This window comes from Nestor notabilis, unplaced genomic scaffold (assembly GCF_000696875.1).
Source record: "Nestor notabilis isolate BGI_N333 unplaced genomic scaffold, ASM69687v1 scaffold7053, whole genome shotgun sequence".
In the NCBI taxonomy this organism is placed as follows: Eukaryota; Metazoa; Chordata; class Aves; order Psittaciformes; family Psittacidae; genus Nestor; species Nestor notabilis.
The window spans coordinates 1-27,827 of NW_009920548.1; the positions used below are offsets into that span (position 1 = coordinate 1).

Here is a 27,827-nt window from a genome sequence, read left to right on the forward strand (position 1 = left end):
ATATTTTATATAATATATCAAAGTTTAGAGTATAGATTAAAAAAATTATTCAACAGCTTTCTGATCTGAGGCATTCCTTCCTAAATATCGGGGTAAAACTCAGAGCCGTGGTCCATGCTCTGCAACATCGGCTTCTGATCAAGGGACGACATCCTGCTCAGCATTTCAGCTGACAGAGCGTAGCTATTGCCCGATTTCTCCTCGAACCAACTATCTAGTGCCCTTTTGCAATCGAAGTTGGCAATGGGCGGCCCGTTAACGGCAATGGTCAGAAGATCACTGAGCTGCTCCAGCGTGAGCCGGGAGCGGTTGTTTTTGCGCACTCTCTGCAGGGCAGCGCGCCCCTTCTCACAGCAGGCCGATGAGGTGGGAAGGACTTTGAGGATCTGAACTATTTTATTGAGGAGGGGGAATCTCTGTTTGTATTTACAAATGTGACTGAGCAAGTCTTTAAAACCGTTTTTGGTATAATAATCCACCTTGAGTTCTCGCCACTCCATCAGCAGACTCCCGCGGGTGTCCATTCCCTCTCTGCAAACCTCTCTGGAGAACGATGGGACCGTCTCCAGGTGTTCAAATATCTGTACCATATCCTCCTTCCCATAGCTCATGAGCTCATCAGTGCTTCGGGGCCAAGCTGCAAGGTCAAATACCTGACAGGCCTTCACAAATGTCCGGCTACGGGAATCGAACCTTTGGGCTAGGATCACCTGGGTCTTCTGGCAGATCTTTTCTCGGATCGACTGGAATTTGGCTTCAGCCACCCGTAGGTTTTTCACAGCAATGCCATTAAAGCTTTCACGGAAGTTTTCCTCAAACTCCTGCAAGTACTCCCCGGGCGAGTCTGCAAGCCGGCTGATCTCCTGGATGGCCTCCTCTATCTTATCATCCACCTGCGACACGAGAAGGTATTCCCCTTGGAAGACGTAGGCGAGGCGTGAAAGCACAGCAATCACATCCAGCAGGAAGTAGATGAGTTTAATCGACTGGTAGTCCATCAGGAACTGCAGGAGGGCCAAGGCAATGGCAGAAGCATCCGCCCTTTGGGTCTGGCCGCTGACATCTTTGAGATGGGCCACAACCTCAAGGTAATCCTTGATTAGAGCGTTGAGCACGTTCTGCTCCCCGATGATCCACTTCACTGCTCGAATGTCCCCCAAGAACTCGGTCTCCTCGCACAGAGTGGCTGCAGTGACCCTCAACTCACACATGAGTCGGGGAGAGTAACGATAGAAACTGAGCAGCTGCTTCAAATTGTTTTCTAGCTCCTCCAGGCATGGCAGTTCCTTCCCACTGATTGCATCCAGAATTTCCAAGTGTGGCCTATGTACCATAAAGGGCAAGCAGAGAAGCCAGGGCAAGGTCTTTCTGATTGTCATGAACAAGTTGGCTCTCAGGCTGGCGGTAATGTTAGCACCATCGACTCCCAAACCAATAGTTGGCTTCTCATCCTGCAGTCGTATTCCCAGGCTGGAAAAAGCCCTGTCTAATGCTTGGAGGTAACTGTCTGTTGTAGAAAACCCCAGTTCCTGGAGAGACAGGAATTCTGTTGCCGGAGGCCCGTCACTGCTCGTGTACTGCACATAAACCGCCACGGTGTCTGCAAGCAAGTCATCACTCTGCCCATCCAGGATGATGCTGAGGAAGGGAGACTGTCGGATGCGTTCAACCAGGTCCTCTCGAAGAGCCCGGGCGATGTGGTGGATTAAGATTTGGCAGTCTCCCTCGTTCATGTATTGATCCACCACCTTAAGCTCACACTTCCTCAGCAGTTCTGCCAGAGGCCGAAAGTCATAGTAGGGCCTGCCCTCCAGGGCCAAGTGGTAGGCTGTATTGAAGAGGAGGGTCATGTTCCGGCACATCTCTTCTGTCTTCTCCGGGTGCATCCTGAGCTTGTAAAGCTGCAGGCACTTCTTGTGGAGGTTGCTCTGGCTGTGAAGCTTTATTGTGTGTATCTTGAACTGCTTTGAGCCAATGATGAAGGCTGAAGTCCGAGAGGATTGCACTGTGTACTGCCTGCAGACGTGGCACCACATTTCATTCAGTGTCGGGGAGTACCGCAGAAACCAGAACTTTTTAAGCCACTCTTGCTTGAACCGCCGTATCCTCCGGCCCGTTGCAGAAGACATCTTGGAAGGCTCATCTGTAGCAGCAATCATGTCATTGGAAACCGATTCATCAGCAGAATCTACCTCTTGGTCATCGTCCTCCATGATGGTGGGAACAGAGATGATGCTTTCTGAAGCTGTAACAAGAACAGAAACAAACAGAAAAGGTATTTAGAAAGTTGCTGAGCGAGAGAAGCATCCTACTGGGGACAGCAGAGCATTGCCTGATGAGGTGGCCACAACCTGCCCTCTCCTGCCCCCCACAGTGCACTACAGGTAGAATTTGAAGGGAAAATAAACCACTGTTCCTGCATATGAACATTGTCTCCAACATGCCACAATGGACAGCAAGAAAAGACACTACATCCTGGCCACTTGCACAATACATGGTGTGACCCACATATTCCCTTTGATGAAGGTTCCTGGCCGCTCAACAACACATTCCTGGAGGAAATGAAATGTATCTTCAGAAAAGGACACATGGTTGTGTTAAGGCAATGGAGGGAACAGAGAGGGCTTTCCAACAAGGGGCACAGCGGGACATCATTTCATACACAAAGAGCGCACATTTCAGTGTTACCACAGTCACTCAGACTTGCTTGGTAGCCTGTGAGGCACTGCGGAGGGGCTTCCGCTGGAAGAGGAGGCATCAAAAATACAGCAAACAAACTGTCTGCAATGGAATGTCTTTTTTATTGGCAGTGCATTATCGATTACAATGGCAACAAAGAGCAAGTTGTCATACAGAGTCTTTCCCAAGACAGTGTTTTCCACTGTGCCCACAGTGTCAGCTCTTGGCCCACCCGGTCACAAAACCTGACAGCGAACCTTCCATGGAACCAACGTGTTCACCTGAATACTCAGAGCAAAACTCTTTAGATGGGTACACAGCACACAGGCATCTCACTACTCTCCTTAGGCAGGGTTTGGAGAACGCTGTTACTCGGCAAGGCTTACCTGTGGGGTCTGAGAATTCTTGGAGCTCGGGTACCTGGGGCGGTAACACGGGTGGCTCAGGTAACTTCCCAGATCTCAGCATGTCTAACTCAGCCTGCAGCTCCCGAATCTTCTTCTTCAGCCGGATGCAGTTGGGGCAGAAGGAGGTGGTGGGGATTTCATGGGAGTTGCCTTGTGCAGAGGCCAGCGACAGCTCCGTTGGGCTGTCTGCTTTGAGTGACAAAGGCTCTTCTTCCTCATCTTCGAGGATTCCCACCTCTTTGGTGGAGCTGAAAGAGGAACCATGAGGGACCTTCCATTCCCCCTCGCTCCGGTTTCTGCTGAGGCCCAAGGAGCCGTGCTGCATGGCACTGCCACACCGCTCAAAGATGTCTTCAGCCTGGTATTTAGATGCTTTTCTAATGGCAAGCGGCGTACTCGTTGCTAACTGGTTCTCTTCAAATTTGGCAGACTCCAAAGAAGCCTCCAGGACGTCTTTGAAGATGAGGTCAATCTTTTTCTTCTTCGTTTGGGGGTGGGATTCCCCCTCGTCACAGCTGCGCTTGTAGGGGCTCTTCCCTTGCTTTAAGGTGGCGAGCTGGAGCGGCCCCCTCCCGTCCTCTTGGTTCTCCACGTTCTTTTCCGACTTTTCCCTCTGTAACCTTTTGTCTCCTAGAAAGGAAAGCGAGGGGTGGGGATTATCACTGGGAACCCAGCAACATCCCTCAATCTAAAACCCAAATAGAAAACAGAACAAAAAGGCAGGCTGAATCCCTGCAGGTCTGCACGTTGCGTTCCAAACCAGGGAACTGACACAACCCAGTGGAAACCAAGGCTTGCGAGAGGAAGGAGCCCTGCTAATGGGCACGTCTGCAAAAACAGAGACAGTTTTGGGTAGCCACAGCGGAGTAGAACCCACACACTTTAAAGAGAAGAGCAACTACAGGCAGCTTGTTTAACCTAAAGGTGTAACCAACCTGCGCTGGAAGAGGACTACGAGGTGAATGACTGATCGTGGTGGAACCTAACGCCCAGAGCCCAAGCGCCGTGTCGGCTGGCTGGAAGACCTGTGCCTGTTTTGACTTGGTAAAAGGTATCAAGTGTACAGCAGTGCAGCGAGAGATTTGGACCATTTCATGACAACCATGGCACAAACTTTGCAAGCCCCTTTACTCTCGTTCGGTTTGGAGGCTGCTCCAGAAATGCAATGGTAAAGGAGTAAAAACCAACCTGCACTCTTAAACCCCAAAGGTACTCATTGCCAACTGAACTACAATGGGTGAATGCCCTCCAAGGATGGGGCATCAGTGGAGTCTAAGAGCGTGGCCGTTCAGTGATAAAATGAAACTAAAAAGAATAAAAGCAACCTCATACAAATTATTAACTGCTTAAAATAAATGGAATAGCCAGATTTCCTTACCTGGAAATTCAAAAGACGATAGGTTTGGCTCAATTTCCATCATTCTTCTATCTTGTAAATAACTTCAAGCATTGATGGCTTCCCAAACAAGACGCTGCTTTATGCTGATTTTTGGTTTTGTTTGCTTTTAAAGTGTATTCATGCTTTCATAATTGTTACGGAGCAAAAGCTACCATTCCCTTTCTAAGGAGAGCAATGCTATGAATGCAGAAAAGATGCAAGACTTGAAACAGTTAGAGTAAGGCACTGTAAAAAAGGGCTGGCCCGAAAGGCAGGGATTTTGCACTGGGTTTGAATGCTGGCTGGCAAGCCCAGCCTCTTCTGGAGCGAATCTGTAACAACAGATCTCATTTTCAACACATTGATGAGAATTTCTATGGGCAAAGCTTTGAGCCTGGGTCTTTGTATTTCCCCTGTTATGGACTATAACAACTACTGGCGGAGGTAGGGGTTTAGAGAATGGATTCTTCTTTCCCAGTGATTTTTTCCCCCAACCACCCAAGTGGTTCAGCCCTATGGAAAAGCTAGAAATCACAAGATGATCCCTCACATTACTGGTCTCAACTCCACTGGTGAGGCGGGTCAGAAACTACCGACAGAAACAAAACCTGGGGACCGTGTAGTTCTTCTGTGAGTTTAAAGTGTGCCACTTCACACGACAGGCTCATCTGCAGGGCATGTGAAGTGTGGTAAATAGAAAGTGACTCAAGAGGTTTTGGTGCTGCTCCCTGACCACCTCCCAATGCCCTCCCAGCTGAGGTGGTGATGTCTCTCGCAATTCTAGCAATGGCCCGAGCGATGCTCCGTTAAACAATGGCACAAGTGATGCTCTGTTTAACAACGTCCCTGCACTCCTTTTGGGAACACAGGCTGAGCCCAGCTTGCCACACGATGAGCTCACTGAGATGTCAGAATGCTCCTAGGACGTTCTCCACAGCCACAGAGGTTTCTACCTGAGTGTGTGGTATGGCAGGTCCTGGTGAGCCCAGAGGCAGATCTTCACTGTACTTGTAGCACAGAGCAGGCTGTGAGTTAACATTTCAAACCACGACACCATGACAAACCACGACTAAAGGCATATCTGTGTGACACAGCAGGAGCTCATGGCCTTGGATCCCCTCCAGAGCAGCTGCTCCAAGGACACAGTCCTTGTCTCGCCGTACTATGTACTAAGCCATCTGGACCATTAATGCGTGCAGCAAAATCACTGCAGCCTGGACCTAATCACTCGGTGATGTTCATTAACATAGAAAACCACATTCACACCAACATTAATTGAGAAGTGGGGATTGCCCAAGTACAGCCATCAAGATGTAACACTGCAAGTGCATAGTGACTCTAAGGTGAGAGAGGATAACCAGCTTTTTCAGGACATCTGGTCCACCCCATGATTAAAGAGGAGACACCTTTTACCAAGTCAAGGCAGCAACAGCAGCTGTGTAATAATATACATGGGAATCTTAATTAGAAAGTTATATTTAGTGTGGCTGTCCCTCTGAGGCCCTGCCATTCTGTGGGTAGGCCTGGAAAGAAATGCCCTTAATTAACTTCAGGTATCAGCATTATATAGATGAACAGACGCATTAAGAGTTTTTGCCTTCCTCTAAAGCTTCTTATATTGCTGACATTACACTGACCTAAAGGACCCCTGGGTTTGTTCCAGAATGGCTACTCTTTAAGATAAGATAACAATTTTTATCCAGGGATAAGAACAAAGCCTCCTGTATGTTGTACGCGCATTCTAAGGTTGTGAGACTAAGGAGTCTCTAGCTGATGTCGCGCTGATCCCAAATAATCTCTCTGAAGAAAGAGGAGATAAATTAAGCGAGGAAAATGGACATACAAACACACCAAGGAGACCTCTCTTTCATATGCACGCAAAACCAGATGGAGCCCCCCAAAACAGGCTGCTCAAGGAGCCAGAGGAAGCAGCATGTTCAGAGGAAAAACCCAATGCTGTCTGTGGGATCTCCAGGCTGGAAAGTCTTGTGTTAGAGGAGCTCTGTGATCCCTGGCCTTTTGCATCAGGCCCTTGTAGCACACACATGGCGTGACACAACACGACACATGACATGACACAATACAGCACAAATCTTTCTTTCATGATGTCCATGGCAGTGGTTATCTTATTCTTCTTGTACATCCATCCATCCATCCATCCATCCATCCACCCATCCATCCATGCCATACACAGCTGGGGACTCTCACCTAGAGGAGCTCTGCATCTAGAAATGCAGCTCTCCTCACGTAGCCTGTGCATCACCTACTTCACCCACCACACATGGTCCAACAAGAGTGGCAGCCCAAGGGGATGGGGGGAGAAAGGTGGAAAGGGAAGGAACTCACCGCTTGTGAGATTCCTGTTGATGGTCTCCTGGGACATACAGTGCAACCGCTTCATGTAATCCTCACTGTACCAGACCCGCAGCTTCTCCCCAGGGCGGATGTCACGGCAGGCACGGAAGTAAATCCTCTCGCTGTGCTGGAAGGCCATCAGGTTCTGCTCCCTCTCCTCCCGGGAGATGATCACGTACCTGAGGGCGAGGTGACAAGGCAGGCGTGAAGGACAAACTTCTCTCTTGTGCCCTCCCCTTGCACCAGAATGACAACCATGATAAAGCCAGAATGACCTTCAGAGAGAGCCATCAACAAAGCCAGACTGGAAAGCATGGAATTACAAGTAATGGTGTGCAAATTGCCAGATACAGGACAACAAGCACGGACACCCAGGGAACACTAAGCCAGTGGGTCCATTTCTGCTGGGGAAGGGACGACAACTACGTACATCCAACCTGAAGGAGTATCTGCCAGTAAGGGTGACACAGAATCTCACAGGAAGAAATACCTTTGCCTGGTGATGGAAACAAGGACTTCTGGACTCCCCACCATCATTTCACATCCTAGGGACTCCTCCTTTGTTCTCAGGAACATCTAGAATATGGCATGGTCCCTCAGCCAGTCTCTTTTCCCAAACACATCTTTCTTTTAGTAGATACCTAATTTAGTAGATACCTAATTTTAGTAGATACCTAATTTAGTAGACACCTAATTTTCATAGATACCTAAAGATTTCTTTGCTTCACTCCTCTCGGACAAGCAGAATTGTGATACTCAGGACAGAAACACGGACACCTAATGTGTATGGTCCAAAAGGAATCCAAGGACACACCAATACTGGAAGGTTTTGCACTTGTGCGTTCAGTGGGGTGGGACATAGGAATACAAACAGCCCTGCAAGTGAAAACCCCAGCACTATGTTAGGGCATCTCCTGCAGTGCTGACAGGAAGATTGCCTTCTGGGCATGGGATTTATCTTCCTCATTTAAAACAGTTAGATTCCAGCTCAGCACAAATGTGTTAATTCCCACTCCAAGCAACTGGCCTTCTGTTCATTTGCTAAGACAGATCTATAGCTAGGATCATATCATTTCCTCTCACACTCCTTGTGTTCCTGCTAGAGAGCATTAAAAAGGCTTGGTAAGACTGGTTCCAGCTGCCACCAACACGTGCTCCTAACACCCACCCAGGACCAGGAGGAGGCCCCATCATTGCACATACAATCCCAACAGCAGATCTGAACAGTTCACATCTAAAAGCTTTTCCTTTATTCCATTTGCCCCTATTACTCAGTATTCATTATATACTCCCCGCTGCAGCAACATTAACAAAGACGAGTGGCACATGGCTCCTTTGACATCTGCTGCTACTAGTCCTTGCCCAAACGTTCCCTTATAGCTCGCAGGAATGTCTTTGGCTTAAGAAATCCAAACACTCTCCCCTTCTCCAGCCATGTGCACGCACACACAGAAGACACAAGCCTACCTGCATATGAGCACACTGACACATAAGGTCACAAACTTGGTGAAGCTTCCCACAAAACACCCAAAACAAGTCTGCAGTGTCTCAGAGCACCCGAGGCTCCAGCAGTTCTGGTTTCAATGTTAAGCAACAGTGCAATCAGCTGTATTTTTCCTAATGTGAACTACGCAGGATGCTCTGCAATCTTCAGTCATTATCCAAGCAGCAGGCTCTGGCACTGACAAAATTAGCCCAACATTGGCTTTGGTTAACCCTTGTTTTACTTCTGAGCACAGAAGGCACTTTTAAACCACCAGTTTATGTATCTGAGAAGGAAGAGAGGTCTGGAGGAGTGTGGTGGGAAGGAGGTCCTGCAACAGCACACAGCTACTGCTGCCAGGCTGTCACTGCTGGGTGTTAGCCATCACTACAAAAGGTGCATCAGGCCTTCATACAGCTGTGACATACATGACCCTTGAGATACAGCAATGTGCTGTGGTCAGCCGGGTGCCCCACAGCATAGGAGATCCTAAAGGATGCTCTCCCCAGTCCAAGCGGAATGCCAGGATGCTTCTGCCAGTTAAAGAGAGAGCCTGCATCTGTCCTGCATCCCACTGCCCAAACAGAGCAATGACAAGATCAAGCTGCCCCTGCAAAGAACCTTGGATACCTGCAAAGATTTATCATAGAATCAAATCACAGAATGGTCTGGGTTCGAAAGGACCTTAAGATCATCCAGTTCCAAGCCCCTGCCCTGGGTAGGGATGCCTCACACTAGACCATGTCACCCAAGGCTCTGTCCAGCCTGGCCTTGAACACTGCCACCTTGAACACTTACCACCTTGGTCTCTCACAACTCCTTAGTGTAACACAAAGGGCTCACATCCCCACAGCCAGTGGCACTGAGTTCATGGGGCCAGGCTGGTCTGGTGCATTCCCAGCACAGTCACAAGTGAGATGTACAAAATCCTCTAACACACAACTCTGCATGGGGAGAGCATGGTTAACTGCTCCCACAGGTCTCACTTTCATTATGAAGTACTTGATTAAGAACCAGCATGCTTTCCTGTTTGCTGCTCTCCTCCTGCCTGTAAAGCCCTCCAAGTTTCTGCCTAAGGAGTATCCTTCAGCTCTGCTGCCTGCATCCTGCAGCTCCGGAGCATCAGGGAGCCAGGATGAGAGCGCTGCTGATTTCACCAGGAGGTATGAATGAAGCCCTTAGCAGAGAGTTGTGGAATAATCTAGTCACAAACACGTTTCTTCACTGCTGCTGGCAGCCAGTAACTGCTTTACGCTCTTAGGGAGGAAGCTTTACAACTGTGATACTTCCCTGAGGTAATGTAAAGAGGGATGAGATCATCCACATAAATGAACCTCTTTGGAACCAGCGCTGCTCCGGTGACCACAGAAGGACAAATGACACAGGTTATGAAAGACTGCATTAAACCCAAATTCACCTGTTGGTCTAAGGTCTGCACACAACGGGCTGAAGATGAAGGAAGTCACAATAACACAGCAGCCTGCTCAGCGAGGCAGGGACACAGACTGCTGCTGAGAACAGAGCATAGGATCTGCCTTCACCGACATATCTTCCCAAGACCGCGGTGCTCGCATCCTCAACAACCTTCCTGTGAAGGCTGGGAAGCAGCCAGTCCCCTCCCAATGCCAAACACTCAAGCTGGATTGAGGCAGGACTGGGTTGGTTCAGACGCCCAGGACACAAGTACTGCAGGCAGACAGGCACAGCCCTGCTTGTGTAGTGGGTTTCCCATGGACCGTGATCCCTGGAGGAGGAGCGGGGTCAGGATCACGGATGGAGCAGACCCAGCCACCCAGAGCTGCTCCCGTTCCTGCAGAAAGCAGAGCCAACAGCTACAAACAGGTCACTTATGTCCTGCTCAGTCCCTCAGCCAGCCTTGAGGACACCACAGATTCTGCTCAGGCTACTCAGGACCAGCCACTGCACCAATGGAGACCATTAATGACCCATTTGCAGCTACTGGGGCTTGGGTCAACCCCATGGCTGTTGGAGGCACAGCTCCTTCCCCCACAGGGCCACCTTTCGCATAGCCTCTCCAACCAGCAGCACACTCAGGACTCCCAATTGCCATGTTTTGGGATGGCCCAGTGAACATGCCCAGGAAAACATCAAGGCAGTGAGGAGGAAGCTCAGGCTTCTGCCCACCCAGCTCCTCCCCATCCAGGCTCTGCCCCATACCCCTCCATTGCTCACCCTCTGGCTGGCTCTGGGGGTGCTCCACTGATGCCCTGCCATGGCTGAGCACCACAGGGAAAAGGCCATTCACTGGCCTTTCCCAAAGCAAAGCCAGGGCAAGGAGATGCTGCCACCAGCCCAGGCAGATGCCATGAGGTCCCATACCCACATCCCCTACCCCAGCAGCTCCAGGAGACCCAGCATTTGTGACAGGCTTATCACCAGCTCAGGCAGCTCTTACAGGAGAGAAACAAACGACTCGGCAGCTGTGTTAAAAGTGTTATATATTTATTGCATTCTTAACAAAAATACTTTGAAAGAGATAATTTCGTTTCAGCATGTACAAGACATGGAGATACTGGGCTTGAGCACAGCAGTTTGCTTTGACACAGGCACTTACTTCAACAGCCAGTTAACATGATGGGTGCAGGAGGAAGCATCCTTTGCGAGCCAGTACAGAAAAGCCACTCCATCGAGGGGTCTACACAGGGCAGGAGATATGTCCCCCAAGCTGGGCCAATCTGTAATAGTCCACAGAGGAAACTGGGGGAGACATCAGGCAGTTCACAGCATAAGGTCCTTTCTCCTGACCAGAGCCCAGCCTCTGGGGGTTTGGATGGAAAGCTGTGCATCCTGCACCAGGATGCTCTGTCTAAGCATGTCTGTGTGGGCAAACTGATGGCAGCAACACCACCAACTCCCTCCAGCGCCCAGCACCTATGGGAGCCTCCTCCCCTGCAGACCTGAGGGTTCCCAGAAGGGATCCCCCTGGACAACATGCGAGGAGCTAATCCTATCACAGTATATCCACGGGAGAACATCAGCAGGGACCAGGTATTATAAAAATATAAAATACTACTTCTAATATATAGCAGCAGCATTCTACGGACTCAGCCTTTAAAACGTATCATTGGTTTTATTTCGGTTCTTTGTGATTTGTAAATTAGACCCATTTCCACCACCTTTCCCAATCTTCCCTTCAGCTGAAGGGAGACTGACTCCTGTAGAATATACGTTACAGTAGAAGTAAAACAACATCTTCTGAGGAAAGTGAGTGAGTACTGCCTTGGTCTGACACCAGCACGGTGAGGAACGTCCTACGCGCGAAACCAGTGCAGGTCATTCCTCAGAAAGCAGGTTTTAATCCTTGCCAGACCCCTGCTTTCTTAAGCAAAGGCCTTTTACTACACCACTAAAAATAAATTACTTGAATTAGAATTACAGAACAACTGAAAAAGGACAAGCAGGAACAGCAGACATCCAGTGAACTTCCCAGAAGAGAAGCTAGTGCACTTATACTTCCCAAGGACAGTCCGGACAGATTCAAGAAGATCCTTCAAGACCACATAAAGCCATCCTTCTGCTACCCTGCACTGCCTATGTTCCATACCTGCTGAAGTTTATGCAACTTTTTGGCCTAGTCTGTAGCCCAGACATGGCATGATGATGGGCATTCTTATTTCCTGCAACCCATCACATACAATAGGACAGCCTGGAGAGCAGTAGCGTGCTAACTGTGCGTGGGTAACACCTTGGACCTTTTCCCTGCTGAAGCATATCATAGTAATAGAATAGAATAGAACAGGATAAACTAATAGTCCGTTTTTGTTCTACAGGGATGGAAGGTGCAGATGTGCAAATCAAAGAGAGACAGACACCACATAAAAAGCTGCCACGTTCTCACCACCTGAGGTGACATTATTAAAGCCTAGTTTCAGAACTGGGGCTGTACATGGGAACCTCATGCAGCACTAAAGCAGTTCTATGTTGTAACAGTTCTTTCTTGCAGCTGTATGGGGAAAGCAAGCAGTACAAAACCAGCCATGTCTAAGATTTTCACCTATGTAGCTGTGAATTCAGCTTGTAAACTCTTCATGGGAGGAGAACACAGTACAGATCCCACCCTAACACTGAGTAAGTGCAAAGTAACTGTCCTGAAGTTGACAGGATTACAGTGATACAGAACCAAACTGTTCCCAAGGTCAGAAGGAGGCCCTACATCCTTCCTTGCTTCTGTGCAGTCTCTCACATTTTGAGGAGGCTGAGGCAGTTCAAAACTGAAGCTTAGAACATGCAAGGAAATAATACGCTACAATTATCTTTAAATGTTGTCACACTATCAAATAACTGCAGGTAGAGTTTTCAGACTGGAGCAGACAAAGATTAAACTCTGATTTAAGAACATGTGGCACTGCAGGATCCAGGCACATGCCATAGCAGCCCCTCTTAGCAGTCTGAAACTACAAGAGAGCCCAGACCTGTCCTCCTGGCCTCAGCATTGTGCCTTCTTTCCTTCCCTGCAGAAGCTCTGCTTTACATACCTCTCCCCAAACCTATTTCTAAGTCACAGTAAGCCCTGGATTACCCATTAATGCTGGTAATAATGACAGTAAGAGTCTCTAGAGCCATAAAGATGTGACTGCACAGTACATATAATAATTTGCAGGAAGATGATGGGAAGGCTAGGCTAGGGTAAATTTGTGGGTTGATTGCAAAGGGAGCTCTGTAATATGCTGTCTCAGTAAATAACATTTCACAGGCACAAGAAGAGATCAAGACAATGATTCCTATTGCATCTCGTAGTTTATAGAGCATTCAAAGCATGGGGAGCCCAGCGAAAACTCCTAACATCTATGAATAGAATGATGTCCTACATTCCAAGCTCTGTAAGATTTAGGATTCCTCTTTGCCATTGCAGGGGGCCAGCCCTACTATTCAGCTGCCACAATTCATACTGCTGGTAGCTAGCAGGGGGGTGGACTGGTTGGAGTAGCTGCTGACCTTCCCCACAGAGTACTGATACAGATGGAGAGGCCACATGAGCATGCTCAAGGAAGGGACACCCTTCTTTACTTCATAGAATGCAGACTAAAGATGGTATTTTCTCTTCCGTGACCTGGTAATCCGTGCAGGAGGGGTCTGTTTTGGGGTGTTTTGGTTAGACTCTGCACTGGCCTCAGGGGGCTCTTTTGAGCAAGCTGCTTGCAGCAGAGCGCCCTGTGTGACACTAGGATCCTGTATCCTATGGAAAGCCTGGACCCCATCCCGGATTTCCGATAGGGTCTGGCACAACTGGCCAACCTGGTTGGTGAGGTCGGCCATGCTCTGAGCGATGACGTGCATGCTGTCTGCCATGTCCCTGTGAGCAGCCACCAGGTCCTGGCAGAACTGCCTGAACAGCTCCGTTTGCTGCATGTGGGAATGGAGAAGCTGGCGGTCGAAGCTGGAAAGGGGAGGGCTCCTTGTGCGGGAGCGCGGGGGTCTGCAGGACGAGGTGGTGCGTGGGGATGGACAGGGCAGCTCCTGCCTTTGGCTGGTGGCTTCCGAGTGCTCCGAGGAGGAAGAAGAGTGGAGGAAGGAGGGCCCGGAAAGCTGGTTGGCTCCTGCACCAGCCCTCTGCAGCGATGAGAAGCGGTGTTGCTGAGAAGTGCCTGGCATCTCTTCGTCTTCATCAGCTTAAACAGAAGAGAAAGCATGGATTATTGATGCGAATCCCTCACAGCTCTGACTTCTGTTTCATGGTATCTCAAAGCACATGGAAGAAGGGATTTTCCCTCCCCCCTAGTCTGCCAGTTGAGACAAGCTTGTAGCTCCTGATGCATAACTCAACATGTGCGTGCTGCAACGTTAGCATCTGGGTGACAAGCTTAGCCATAAGAGGCCTCAAGAACAGGCAAACCCAGTCAATCGAGGAGGAATCCAAGCTGCCAAGGTACCCTGTACACAGCACTGTTCATTACTAGAACATAAATTCATTTCAGACAGTAGCAATGAATCCTTTCCCCAAAACCATAAGTAGCTAGAACATTTTGGAAGGACAAAGGCTCCTGGCCTTTGGTCCAGTCTCGGAACACCCTGACACATTCAGTTCCTCACGCCAAAACCCTGCTCCCATGTAATTTCTTACATACTCTGCCCTGAGCAAAGCACTGATGCAGTATTTGCTGCTTGTGAAGTCTGAACTGCAAAGCCACTATGTGGTTTGGCATCACTAGGACAACCAGGCAGTCAGGCATAGCAGCAGCAGGACCCTGTATTGATCGGGCAAGTAAACTTGATGCAAAACCAAACCCAAAGCACAACACCATGGGGAAGTTCTCATTCGTCTGATAAATACCTAGTGATGTGCCAGTTCACAGGTACAGGCACAGCAAGAGTAAGAAGAAACAATACTTCATTTGTTGCAACTGCCCACTATCTCTTTGCACAAGCTGTCTTCATTTTACCTCTGAAATAGTGCAACTGGCTTTCAAGATAGCTGCAAAGAACGACCAAGTCTCACTTTGTTCTTGAAGATTTTGCCTTTCTTTCCCATTAATGTTACTTCAGATGTAAGACCTAATGTGGTAGGACAGTGCCACTCATGTTCACTTCCCAAGAAGTTATCTCCTCTTTCTCTCATTTGTATCCCTAAAAGCTCGCAGACCAAGAAGCTGCACCTCCACACAAGACAACTGTATGTATGCAACTGGGGAAAGAACCTGCCAAAAGTAGGTTGTGGTTCAGCACTGGAAGGTGTCTGAGAGTTGTGATGCAAGAAGATTAACTTGGAAGGCAGGGCCAGGAAGCAGAGAGTCATAATCTACGTATTCCACAACACTTGTGCTGAGCCTTCAGAACACTAGTGAGAAATCATAAGCAGCCAGGCCTCAGAGCATCAACACCAGAGATCACTGAGCCCCCCCAACAGCCCTCCTGGAAGACGGTTACCATGCAGTGATCCATTAGTAACTGGCACATGATTCTCAGCTTGACAGCACTGCTGTTTTATCGGGGTTGCATGCAAGATGAAGAACTCCTAATCCTTTACAAACACTCCTTCACAAACTGGAGGTAGCTGCGCTTCGACTATGGATGCTCCCTCACTTTAAGATCAGTTCAGACTTATGATCCATTAAGAAAGTAGAATCTGAACAGTGTCTACCCTTAGAAGAAAGTATGGAAAAGGACTAGATAAACAGACAAAGATGATCTTCACTTGGAAATAGCCTTCCCTCAATCCATCTCAACCCCCCACCAGAGCAGGCTGTCTTGAAACCAACCTCAGCAGTAAGGACCTGGCTTGACAAGGCAACCCAGCCTCTCACAAACCACACAACGCTCTTGTGGGGTCACACTGAGATATGCAAGCATAAGACAAAGAGGTGTTAAGGCAGTGATACTTACAGGTTGTTGACGGGCTGTCAACCACGTCCAGATCCGCTCTCCGGAAGCCGTGCCTCTGGCGTGTCGAATGCAGCGTGGACTCGATGGCTCTCTCATGGGCAGTCAGGACGATGGCCGAGGGCCGCCCCGCGCTGCCGGGGCTGGACAGGGACCTCTGCATGAAGGCCAGTTTGTCCTTGGTCCTTCTCTTCATGTCGTCCCATCTGTGTTTAATGTCTTTCACAGACCTGGGCACCTGGCTGACTGATGTGATTTGCCTGGCTATGCTTTCCCAGATCTTGTCCCTGTCAGCATGGGATAGACGCATTGTCTCCCTCCCAAACAGCATGGCTTCATTTCGGGTCACCTCGGTGACCAGAATGTCCAGTTCTTCCTTGGAAAACTTGGGCTTCCTCTTTCGTTCACTCATGTTCCTTGGGTTGAACATCCCACAAAGCACAATTGGGTAAATGGAAATCAGCACAAAGCATCCCCCTGAAGCCAACCACTTGGGCAGTGCAGCACTGGGGCAGAGGAGCTGGGTGGGATCCAGCTCCCCTCCCAGCCCACAACAACCTCTCAGTTCTCCTCACTGGCACCAGGAAAAGGCACATAATTTAAGAAGCAATTCCCCAGCTTAAGGAAAAATCCACCAAGCGACCCTGGTGTAAAAGGAACCTCCTCAGCTTTACAGTTACAATGAAATCTTACTTTGTCTGACGCCCTGGCTCAGTTGTGAGAATTTCAGCACAGCCTCACATCACTTGCTGCAGTTTGTGCTCAGGAAAAAGCATGAGAAGTCACAACCATGGTGGTGAATTAGCTTCTAAGGTGACATTGCTCAGAAATGGGTTCTTGAGGAAATCTGGAGGCCTGAAATGTATCCTATTGTTCTGCCTGGCACAACACGCAATGGAAACTTTTACACCATCCCCTTCTGTTAAAACTTGCAGGATGTCATGGAGAGGCCACATCCAATTGGGATTTTTTGCAGGGGAGGGAGATTTCTACTAGACTAAGGGGCTATTTCTGCAACTTGTTTTTCCTAAGAAGTCTTTTCTTCAGCACCGGCACTACTGCACATCACGTCCAGCATTTGTCTGCTTTTGTTCCATCCCAAAATGGTTGTCATTTCCCATTGTTCTCAAAAGGAATGAGGCCACCCACTTGTTTTTCCTGGCTAGGCTTTGCTGTCACTGGTGCTGACAGGAGCCTGCACCCAGTTTGTGATGCTTCAAACCAACAACTCGTAGCCTCAGCCCATTGAGAAGAGAAGGCAGCATCCTGAGAACAGGCAGTTCTGTCCAAAGAGGGAGGGTGTTAATTCCTCTAGCCACAGTCATAGGAAACTTCAAAAATAAACAAAACATTAGTCCTAACTATGGCTTTTTACTGGGGGAAGAAAGGCAGTGGCAGATCTATTCAATAGAGAAGGAGAGAACAGAGTGTGTGAACATCCAGCACATAAACAAGGTGGGACTGCAGACAGAGGAATAATGCACACCCTGGCCAATGCTGTGTCTAAGCATGCAGAACAGCATGGAAGAGAGCAGAGATCACAGAGGAGCAGAACTGCTGGGAAAACTTAGTGTATGCCTTGATTTGAATGACAGCAGAGGGAAATAAAATGCCAAAATGGTTATTCTAGTGCTCTGCATTACAAAAGACTTGCTTTAACACATTTAATATTTTAAATGGAAGTTCTCAGCTAGAAATCTACATCAACATGGAGTTACGGAGGAGAACACAACATTCATAGAATGGTTTGGGTTGGAAAGGACCTTAAAATCATCTAGTTCCAACCCCCCTACCATGGGCAGGGACATCTCACACTAGACCATGTCACCCAAGGCTCTGTCCAACCTGGCCTTGAACACTGCCAGGGATGGAGCATTCACCATTTCTCTGGTCATCGTAGAAGGCTTCAGTGTTAATATGAAGTGCCCCCAAAAGCTGCCACCACAAGACTAGAAAATCAGTGTTTAAAAGGGATATTAAGATGTAACATACAAGAAATAAGACATCTTAATGGTTAGGACACCCAACAGCTGTAACATTGAAGTGACACCATGGCAGAGAAAACCTATTGGTTTCTCTATGTGTTTGCTTGCTTTCTGCTTGTGGTCTCACATTAAATGAAACTAAAGATGCTATGTAATAGTAATAACATCTTTGGTACTACTTTGCTACCTAATAGCAGTAGCATCTTTGATTTCATTTCATTTAGGACCTATTAGTATCTTTGCAGTGTTAGGGAATATACTCTGGCTGGGATAGCTCAGACCCTCCTCTTCCAAAAAATTACATTTAATCCTAAAATCTCAGCTGAATGCCCTGTCTCTTGCAGGAAGGCTTTAGCCACTTCAAAATACTTCCTGAAAGGTTGGTATAAGCATTTTCCCCACTTGCCCCACATTTGTGATGGCCCTGCTGGCACCTCCTCGGAGATAGGTGCTTTCCAGCACTGCTGTGGCCCAGCAGAAGGTTGGGAAGCACTCATGTGAAAGGTGCTTTTGGGCTGCAGACTAAGAAGTACCTACAGAAAGGCAAAGTGCCCCTTGTCAGATGTTGTTCTGGATTCTCCCCAGTGCTGTTACACTGCTGCTTAATGAATCTCCCTGACACTGCTGCCCTCCACTGGGATAAGTGTCAGAAACTGTTAACCTTGGTTAAAGCTGGAAAACCAGTAGAAAATGCTGCTCAGATCCAGGCTGGGAGCTAAGTGCACAGATGCATTTCACCAGGACAAATGTAAATGCATCCTTGAGATACTGCTGGTGGAGCTTCTTTTATGGAGGGAAGATGGTAATGAAATGATGGAGAGCTGGGTAATGAAATGATGGGGAGAAAGGTAATGAAATGATGGAGAGCCAGCAAAGCACTTGCCACACTGACCTCAAGGGGATAATAAACAAATAAAAGGAAAGAGGAGTTCTCCCAACTGAACACTGGAAGGAGGGAAAAGGCCACAGAGAACACTGAGCAAAGGGATATTCATGGTTTGATATTTATCACGTTCAGCAAAACTGGGCTTCGTGTGTATTCTCCACGGTACCCACGACCAGAGTATCACCAGTGCCTCCATGTGGTGGAAACAAACCTCCACTGACAGGCTGCTCTGATGGAAAGGAGCAACAGCATTTGCCAAGTGCCCCTGGCTAGGGGTGAGCTTGCACAACACAAGTGTCTCCAGAGATGATGAGGAAATCTGTGTCCCTTCTTCTCTGCTGAATCCATGGCTGCTGTCACTAGCAAAGCTGCATCCATGGGGAATTAGAGCCCTTCTTGCTCTTCCCAGACAGGGTATCCCATTAAATGCACTTAGGACAACATGTGGTAGACCTGGACATTTAGATTTGAGGGCTTCCACTCATTTGCACCAGCACAAGTTGAGTCAAAACAATTTAGGGTACCTTAAGTGTTCTAACAGCAAACTCACCATGCAGAGAGTAATGAGTTCTGGCCAGTTTTAATCACAAATTTAATTAAGGTGATGTTCCCAGCAGGCACATTAACCTCCTCCTTATAAAAATGCAGACAGTGTAACTGGCAGAGAGAACTTTTCCCTCTCATGCATCTCCTCTAGCTTGCAGGATGTCCCTGGGAGCAGTCACTGATATCTGGAAGTACCTCTCTGGAGATGCTGCGTGGGTTTTATCAAGCTGTGAGGCTGTGAATTCACACCTCAGCCCAGGTCAATCTGAAACTGCAAGACAGGACAACTATTCCTTTAAAAACACATGTGAAGTTGTAACTGTGAGGACAGGGAGCACTTAGTGATCACCCCATCAAGGTATCGACCAACTCCACTTTCCTTGGCCTCTAAGAAACAAGCATAATAACTTTCCTAAGGCTCTCAAGTAGTTTTTTTACAGGGATCACAGTTCTGCAGTACTTTAGGATTCCTCTGCTCTGCATGAACTTCAGTAATGGATAAGAACATTTGCTCCCCTTGTTGCAAGGTAACAGAGAAGCTCAACAAAGTGACTTGTGCAGAGGCTGGTGGCTTTAACTGCCCTTGAACACATGGGCAGACAGAGAAACCCTGACTGTTTAAAGCCGTTATTTTTAAAAGGTTCTCTAAAGTCAAAACAACAGCTTAAAAGATCTACTTAGCCATGTTGGTCCTGCTTTGAGCAGGCTGTTGGAGCATCCAACCAAAGCTCCCTTCCAACTGTGTGAAGATTAAATCACAGACATCTCCATTATAAGGAGATACAGGAAGACTTACAGAACAGTCTTGCTCCCCATAACCTCTTTTGTTACTACATTTGCAGGGGAAAGGGAAGGCAAAGGATAAGGAAGTGAGGAAATCTTGCACCAGCCTTTCCACATGGGCTGAGGGAAAGAATGATTTGAACTGTGCCAAAAGCCTGAGAACTCAGGTAATCACATATATGAAGGGATGCAGACTATAAATGCCCAACCTAGCCTGGAAACCCCACACATGAGGCACATCAGCAAGGAAAGTGATAGATTCTCGGAGGGATGTTTACTGGACTTTATGAATTACTTTCATTTTGGTCTGATCCATTGTATTTTAGAGGTCCCAACAACTGAGCAACAGAATTTCCTCAGAAGTAACCAGGTACAACATCTGGTTCTACACAACACTTCAGAAGCCTCAAGAACTTCCATTAGCTGCAGTTTATGGTTTGTGTCCAAGCAAGCACCAACTTTTGCTTGAGGTTTGCTGCAATCCATAGTAATTGGTCACCCTGATCCCCCAGAAAAATAAACCCAGAGGAAGACACTTGCATACATACATCCCTGCAGGTCAAAGCCATGGAGTTTCATAAAGTATTGGGAACACACCACTTTACTCTGTACAGAGATGAAGGGTGCATTATGTTGTGCCAGAGGCAGCTTAGAAGAACATGCTCCCAGCATCAGGAGTTTGTGTCAACTGACTGAGTGACAAGGGAAATGGCAAGAGGATGTTCCCATTTCCATGCTGTCTGCTGTGCTTTGTGCTCCTTCCTCCCTGTCATCCACTGCCCTGGGTAAACAGCCACTTGAAATTAAACCAGCAAGTGCTGCAGGGTACACACTGTTCTCAAAAACATGAAAATGGACTCGGATGTGGTAGTCAAACAACAAAAACAATAGCCAGATCTACAAGAAGAGAGAGGAGTCAGCCCAAGCTGCCCTCCCCATGCCATACCCACCTACCCAGAGGGTGAGTAGATCTGCTTTGCAAAGCACTCCATCTGTGAGTGATGGCAAAGAGCACCATCTGAAAAACAAAAAGAGCGCTGTCTACAGCGTCCGGGAACTGTGGTTTCTGGGGGTAATCTCCAGGACAGGTAACGTCCTAGCACAGGGTATCGAGTGCACCTCTGTTTGAAAGCTGGTAATAAACAAAGCTAAGGCTTTTTGAGGACCACTATTTCCATCTGTCAGATAGATTCTATGTGATACTGCTATTAGAAGCAATTTTCAAGAGTAAAAACAGAAAGATCAGTAAGACTGGTACAGCCTGCACAGATCCTTTCATACACTGTTCCCCAGAAGAGCTGCAAACATTCCCTTTCCACAAAGCCATGGCCTCCTTGCCTTTCAAGGTTGCACAGAATGGCTCAGACCACACTCATCCTGAGACTTAACCATGGCAAATACAAGCTTAGAGAAGAACATTCTGTTCTTTGGTGCTGGGACCATGAGCAGCACCCATTTAAAGCCAGACATCAAGCTTATGTTCATGGCAGCAAGAAGAGTTACCACAGGATTTTTCCTTCCCAAGACCATGCGTTCTGCTGGCTTCACTGTCATCCAGATCACATAAAGATCCAGATCCAAGCAGAAAAATCTCACGCTGATTTTTGAACTCTTGCGTTCTTTACTTCAAGATATATGCCCCCTTACCTATCTTCCTGCAGTACCACTGCCTCTTTATGGGGCGACAACTCCTGCCACAGCCCAGGTCTAGCGTTTTCTCTCATCCAGTTGTAAACAACTGGAACAGCTGGAATTCTTACAAGAAAAAGGAGATTCTTTGCTGAACATTACGCAGGTAGCTGTCAGAACTGCTGCTACCCGTGTGAACACTCACATGGAGCAGAAGTGGTGCAACCAGATTTGACCAGGGAGGTCAGTCTTGCATCTACCTGTACTTCACCTTCTCTCTTCCTTAAAATCCAACTGAAAATCCTAGGCATCCAGGCCAACAAACCACTTAATTGCTTTACTCTTGTATGAAATATCTTCTTGACAACAGCCACTTCCAAAATTCACCTCTGAAAACAGGATTGATCAGAATGTGGGACAGGCTTCAGTGTGCAATGCCCCATCCTGGTAACCCACCATACACACAAGGCACTTCAGTGCTTTGCCTCTGCCTCAGGAGGTTTCAAGACTGACCTATATCTTTTGCAGATACATGCCAATACCTGAAGCACTGCACCGTGGTTAAACATGTTCCCTTGCTGCTGCAGTTAAACCAGAGCCAGCTCCACTCCTGGTTAACACTGACTGGTATTTGGGTTCTGCTCTGCTGGGTCAGCAGAGGGAGTGCAAGAACAAGCAGGATTTCTGCTGAGGCAACTAACTCCATGTTTCTTCTAACACAATAAAGCTGCCACTACCCATGACAGCCACCACAGACAATTGTTTCAAGTGAAGCCCAGAAAGAAAACACGAAAAGCACCTCTTCCAATGTCCATCAAATGGCAAAGGACAAAAAACTCCAAACAGAATCAAATGGTACTTTGGGGGTAACGCAAAGCATTTTGCAAATATTTGAACTAAAAGTTAAAAAAAAACCCCAAACAATGGAGTGAGACCTGTCAGCATTTACAGGAGTGGACAAATAGCATCACCTTTATCATTAGTCCTCATTCCAGAAAACAGCCATCCTCCATACACACATCCTTGTTTTAGTCCCTTTCATTGAATGTGCCTCCAAAGGATTCTCATCACAATGAATACTGGAAGAGCACAAGCACACCCTTTACAGAAGGGGTTGTGGCATTTTGGTTTGGTTTCCTGTCACACAAAACAAGGAGTGTTTGATGGCCTCTCTCTGGAAGACAGAGCCCCAAAAGGGAAGGCAGAAGAGAACTGGACTCACCTCATCCAGTTTGCTTTGGTTTCATCCGTCCCATCGATGGATTTGTAGCGGTTGTTCTTATCAACGATCTGTGGAACAAGAGAACAGATGCAGCATGTCAACTAGCTGAGCCAGACAGAAGGTGTATGGCTCTCAAATCACTGCTTCAGTTCCCGCCTTAAGCCAGGTCATGAAACTACACCATGAATCTCAGCCCTCCTAATACTACAGGCTGCTGCCCTGGAATGTGTGTGGAGGCTACTCTGAACTAAGAGGCATTTCCTATGTACAAATGTCTGTGACACAGAACTATGGATGCAGTTGATAAAACTGTTAACAGATTTCAGATATAGAAGATTAACTTCCCTTTCAGCACAGGGCTGAGACACACATTTATTTTACAGACAGAAAAGCGTGAGCAGCAGTTCAGAGCAGCAGCTCTCAATTATTTTCCCACCTATAACTCAAATCCCACATCTCTTAATAATTAATACCTGCCCATCTAGTGACATCTCTATCTCCCAGGCTAAGCAAAGCCTGTAGTACTAGAGGGGAAAAATATGGGGTTTGGTGCTGGAGTCTGCATGTAGATCACTTCCTGATGGACTGGATCTCCTCTTTCCTGGCTTTCTGGGTCACCTGCTCTGCTCAAGTGGGCTGGGAAAGGAGTGCTGCAGGCCCATGAGAGTGCTCTGCAATCTCTAGATACAATCCTTCCTCTATCCTCAAAGTAATGACCAGAGCAGAGAAAGGTACTGGAGGAGCCCTACAAGTTGAATGGGGATGGAAAACATGTCAAGGGGGCAAGAGGAAGCAAACTCTGCTTCCTATAGCCATGAACTGAACTTGGGTGCTATGGCACTTGGTCTCCTTTCACTATCTATACCCTTAAACTGCTAATAATTATGGCAGGTAGGTGTTTGCCTACTGCCCATGGGGGTCAGAAGATCTTCAGAGATGGGGGAAGATGGCTAAGATTTGGGTCCACAGGCCCGTAAGTCCCCCAGCTCTGAGCTGAATGGCTGGGGCATCACTTCATTGCAGAGACAAGTCACTCACCAGCCACGAGAAGAATCCTGCAGACTTATCCTGGCTGGACATCTGCCCCTCGTACGGCCCGAAGATGTGACCTTTGGGGATCACCTCGTTCATACAGCGCACGTCGTTCTCCCCATTGGGCTCTTTCACCACCTCCATTCCAGGTGGGATGGTCAGCGCTGCCCGGTCAGGGATGCCAACGGGCACTGGGGTGTCAGACACGAACACTGGGGGGCCGTGGTTTGGGCACTCATCCACGAAGTACTCCTGGCAGGACTCGCAGACTGTGGGTGTGAGGGACAGGGGTTAGGCTGGGCAGATGTGATGTCTGTATAAGCTCATGCAGCTCATAGGACACACAGTGATCAGGCCAGTGTGTCCCAGCTCCCTGTCATCCCTCCAGCCTGGCTAACCCTCTTCCTCGGCCTCCACATACACCATCACTCCACCAACTGCTCACTTGTTTCCCCACATAGCTCTCAACAAGGGCTGTGTCGCAATCCATGCCTGCCCAACCAATGCCTGTGCTTGTGTAAGCCCTGGTGTCCTACAGATTCACCACGTGCACAGAGAAAGGTGCCATTCCCACCTGCAGGGGCAGAGGTTGGGGGGTCCCTGCACATCCCTGGATAGCAGCAATGTCCTCAAGTCAAAAGGTTTGAATCCCCACACACCAGAGGGAAACTAAATCAAACAACCCTGAGAACAAACCCTCACCATACAGTCTTCATTCTGTGCTTCAGAATTCATTCTCTGGGAGAGAGACAGCAGCCCCAGGTACTTGCCCTGTGTCCAGACAGGGACTCAGGCCTACAATTTGGTATTCTATAAGTATGCCAATGTAACTGGAACCAACTTTCTTGCTGTCATCTGCACAGTGCTCCCTTCAGTGTTTCTGAGTCCAGCCCTCTAGATTTTGCAGACCCTTGGGAGTTTTCCCTATGTGCATTTTCACATTTCCAGCATACTTTCCACTTACCTCCCTATCACTGCATAGCCCCATGACAAACAAACTGCTTTTATGCAACAGCTTCCTATCAAATGTGCTGGTCTTTTCAGGGGAGCACACAAATTTGCCCCAGCTTTTTTGTCCCCTGCTTCTCACCCTGAAGCAGCAGGGCACTGCCTAGGAAAGACCAAAGCCCAAACAAGCGGCAGCATTGGCTTTCCCCTCACTCACAAGACACTTACACCAGAAATCCACCTGCTGAAAGCTCTTGGTCATGATCAAATCCCGTTTCCCTTTCAGTTTCTTGGGTTCCACCTCCATGGACTGTGGGTCAGGTCTTCCAGAGCTGGGGAGGGAACAATGGAAAGATGATATTAACTTAGCAAGACATTGGGACTGCACACAGAGAGGAGCAGAAGCAGTGGGGTCTGACCAACTCTCTTAGTCCTGACACCTACAGCAGAGGAATGACTCAACCTGCTGTCCAACCTGCCCAAAGCTAGTACCTGAGATGGCTTAAGGCTCAAGCTTACAACAGGTAGTGGCTTCTGCTGGAGCACCTCCATGCATGGTTATCAGGACAAATTTCTTCACTGAAAGGCTGCTCAGGCATTGGAACAGGCTGCCCAGGGCAGGGCTGGAGTCACTGTCCCTGGAAGTGTTCACAAACTGTGTAGATGAGGCCCTCAGTGACATGGGTTAGTGGTGGCTGTGGCACTGCTGGGGAATGGTTGGACTTGATGATCTTAAAGGTCTTTCCCAACCTCACATGGGAGGGCTTTAATAAGTTCAAGTATATCCCTCAAAACCGACTTTAAGCTGGAGGGGAGGTAGAGAGAAAGGGGCTGGAGTCCATTAGACCAGAGCTCCGCCGCATACCAAGGCTGCCCATACTCCTGGTCCCGGCGCGGAGAGCAGGCCTCTGTTTTTATCGTCACCATCTCCCCTAAGGAAGCCTGGGTCTGGATCAAACAGTCCTTCAAGTTCTCACTCATGTTCTGAAAGAGAGTAAAGGGAGAGAAATGAGCAGCCGGGAAATCACAACCTTTCTACCCCAGGATGCAGCAGCGGAGCAAGTGGCATCAAGGGCCACCTTCATCTCCAGGGCACCTCTATGCACAAGTAGGTGGAAACCCCTTCCCATGCTGGGGAGGAAAGAGCCGGTTCAGCTGCAGGTCAGGTGAAGCGTGTGAGACACCATGGAGCAACCTGAGGCATGGGGAATCTGAAGCATGCTCCACAGCACCCATTGAAAAGGTCACGCATGGAATTTAAGACTGATGGGTGGGATGTGTCAAGGAAATACGGAGCACCACTACCTCAGAGCAGGTCCTTGGAGACTGAGTGACAAGAAAGAGGAATGCGGGTTGTGGCATGAACTAGGATCCATTTATAATGCCAGTCCCCATCACCTCTGCAGATGGAGCTTTCCGTGTGCTCCGGACACCTCTGACAAACAGGTAAGTGCCCACAGTGCCCTGCAGGACTCCCCCAGAACTGCACAAGTCATGCTCTCAACCTTCCTGTCCCTTGCAATGACCTCAGCTGAGCTACCACCACCCTCCTGGCACACAAGCTGATGTAGTGAAAATGCTTCTCCCCCAGCTCAATGCAAGAGCCAGGAACCACTTAATGACGTCTAAGGACAGCAAGCTCCAAAATGATAACCATTCCCTCCTCCCCCATCAAGGGATGGTGCTGAAGAGAAAATACTGATAAGGCAAGTGATGATAATTCTGAATTGCTTGAATTAATAGAGATTTTTGGAAGGGTCACTAAGCTTCACAGCAGCCCATCTTAAGACAAGGAATAAAGCAGAGCACTGCTCGTCTCTGCATTCATCTTAAGACTTCCTCCAAGGCACATACACTGGCTGCTCTCAGGCACCATACAAGTCTGGACAGACTTCACAGCTGCTGCTCCCCAAATTCCCTGTGATCCATCCCCTTTTCCATGTCCGCTGCATGTCCATGGTGCTCTGTCATGCTGCATACTCACAGCACCCAACAAAGGGGCCTCAGCAGATGACCAGACCCCTTCTGTCAGGGGAGATGGAAAAGCACATCCCCATCACAACTCAGTTCTGCACAAAATCCATGTTCCGAGGTCACAACCCTCTGAAGACAGGATTTCCCTTATTCCACACGTGGTTATACAGGACTGAGCACCATGGAAGTCTGGTCTGCATTTGTGCCCTGTTTACAGCCAGAAGGAATGCTGTTCCCAGCCTCCGTGGCTCCTCTTTGTGCCAGGGGACAAATGATTAGTTTTTCCAGCTCAACTTCTCACATGTCAATGTGTAGCCTGAAGGACAGTATCAGGGAAGCACTAGTTAACATATAGTGCTCTGAAAGCAAAGCCTCAGTGTACGTACAACTAGATATAGGCAAACACAGACACTACTGAGCCTTTACAAGCTTTTACAAGTGGCCCAAAACAAGACACAGAATTACCACAGCCAGTAAGAAGGGAATTAAAGGCAAGGAGGGGTTCATCATTCTGGCATGCTGAACCCCTGGTTTGCACTCTGGAGAGGGAATCTCTCCAGTCCTATCCCCGTGCCCCACCTGCTATTGCAGGCAGAGAATACATGCCCTTCCCAAAGGAGCAGGAGAAGTCTTTCCTGGGAAGTCTGCAGTAAAGCAGCTCAAGAGGCAAAAAGCAGCAGCTGGGGAAGGAGGAAATTATTCAAACCATGAAGAGATGGATGCTGCCCCAGAGCTGGTTAGCTGTGGGGCCTGCAATGGTGCTGGCTGCAGGGCAGATGCTCTTGTTCTGTGAACCAACCCATTTGGAAGCCTGGCGGACAAGGCACCTGGAGTTAAAACACCCACAACCCCCAAGGCTACAGTAGGAAGAGACCCAGACATCTGTGTCTGAAGAGACAATGGCTTTTCCTTTCCTACTCTTCCCCCCTGGAGACTCAGTTATGGAGAGACAGAGACCCTGTGATGGTGCAGTGTGACCTCCTGCGCAAGGCAGGCCAGCGCCCTTCCTTCAGTGAACTCCTTTAAACTACAGCATCCCTCCAACAAGAAAAAGGGAAAAAGAAGAACTCCAGTGTTTATTTTACAGACAGAGCTCCTAACTTTACTTTATGCCTTTCCCCCCTCTCATGGTCCTCCCTGAGCTCCCTCCAGCTTATCAGTAACATTCCTGCGCAGCACCGG

General features: G+C 48.3%; 1 protein-coding gene across 1 annotated transcript; it reads right to left on the reverse strand.

Moving 5' to 3' along the window:
• Window positions 1-80: 80 nt before the first annotated feature.
• PRDM11 (PR domain containing 11) lies at window positions 81-25,652 on the reverse strand. Its single transcript, XM_010010717.1, has 7 exons — window positions 25,537-25,652; window positions 24,900-25,003; window positions 23,730-23,992; window positions 22,692-22,759; window positions 6,811-6,998; window positions 3,066-3,716; window positions 81-2,245 (listed from the first exon to the last, which is right to left on the reverse strand). The coding sequence occupies exons 1-7, from the start codon at window positions 25,650-25,652 to the stop codon at window positions 81-83; spliced, it is 3,555 nt and encodes a 1,184-aa protein (XP_010009019.1).
• Window positions 25,653-27,827: the final 2,175 nt, after the last annotated feature.

Coding starts and splice junctions, on each gene's coding strand:
- PRDM11 (XM_010010717.1), bottom strand. CDS start 25,652: ATGAGTGAGAACTTGAAGGACTGTTTGATCCAGACCCAGGCTTCCTTA. Junction 23,993..24,899: donor TCAGCAGGTGGATTTCTGGT/GTAAGTGTCTTG, acceptor TCACACCCACAG/TCTGCGAGTCCTGCCAGGAG. Junction 2,246..3,065: donor AGAATTCTCAGACCCCACAG/GTAAGCCTTGCC, acceptor TTCTTGTTACAG/CTTCAGAAAGCATCATCTCT.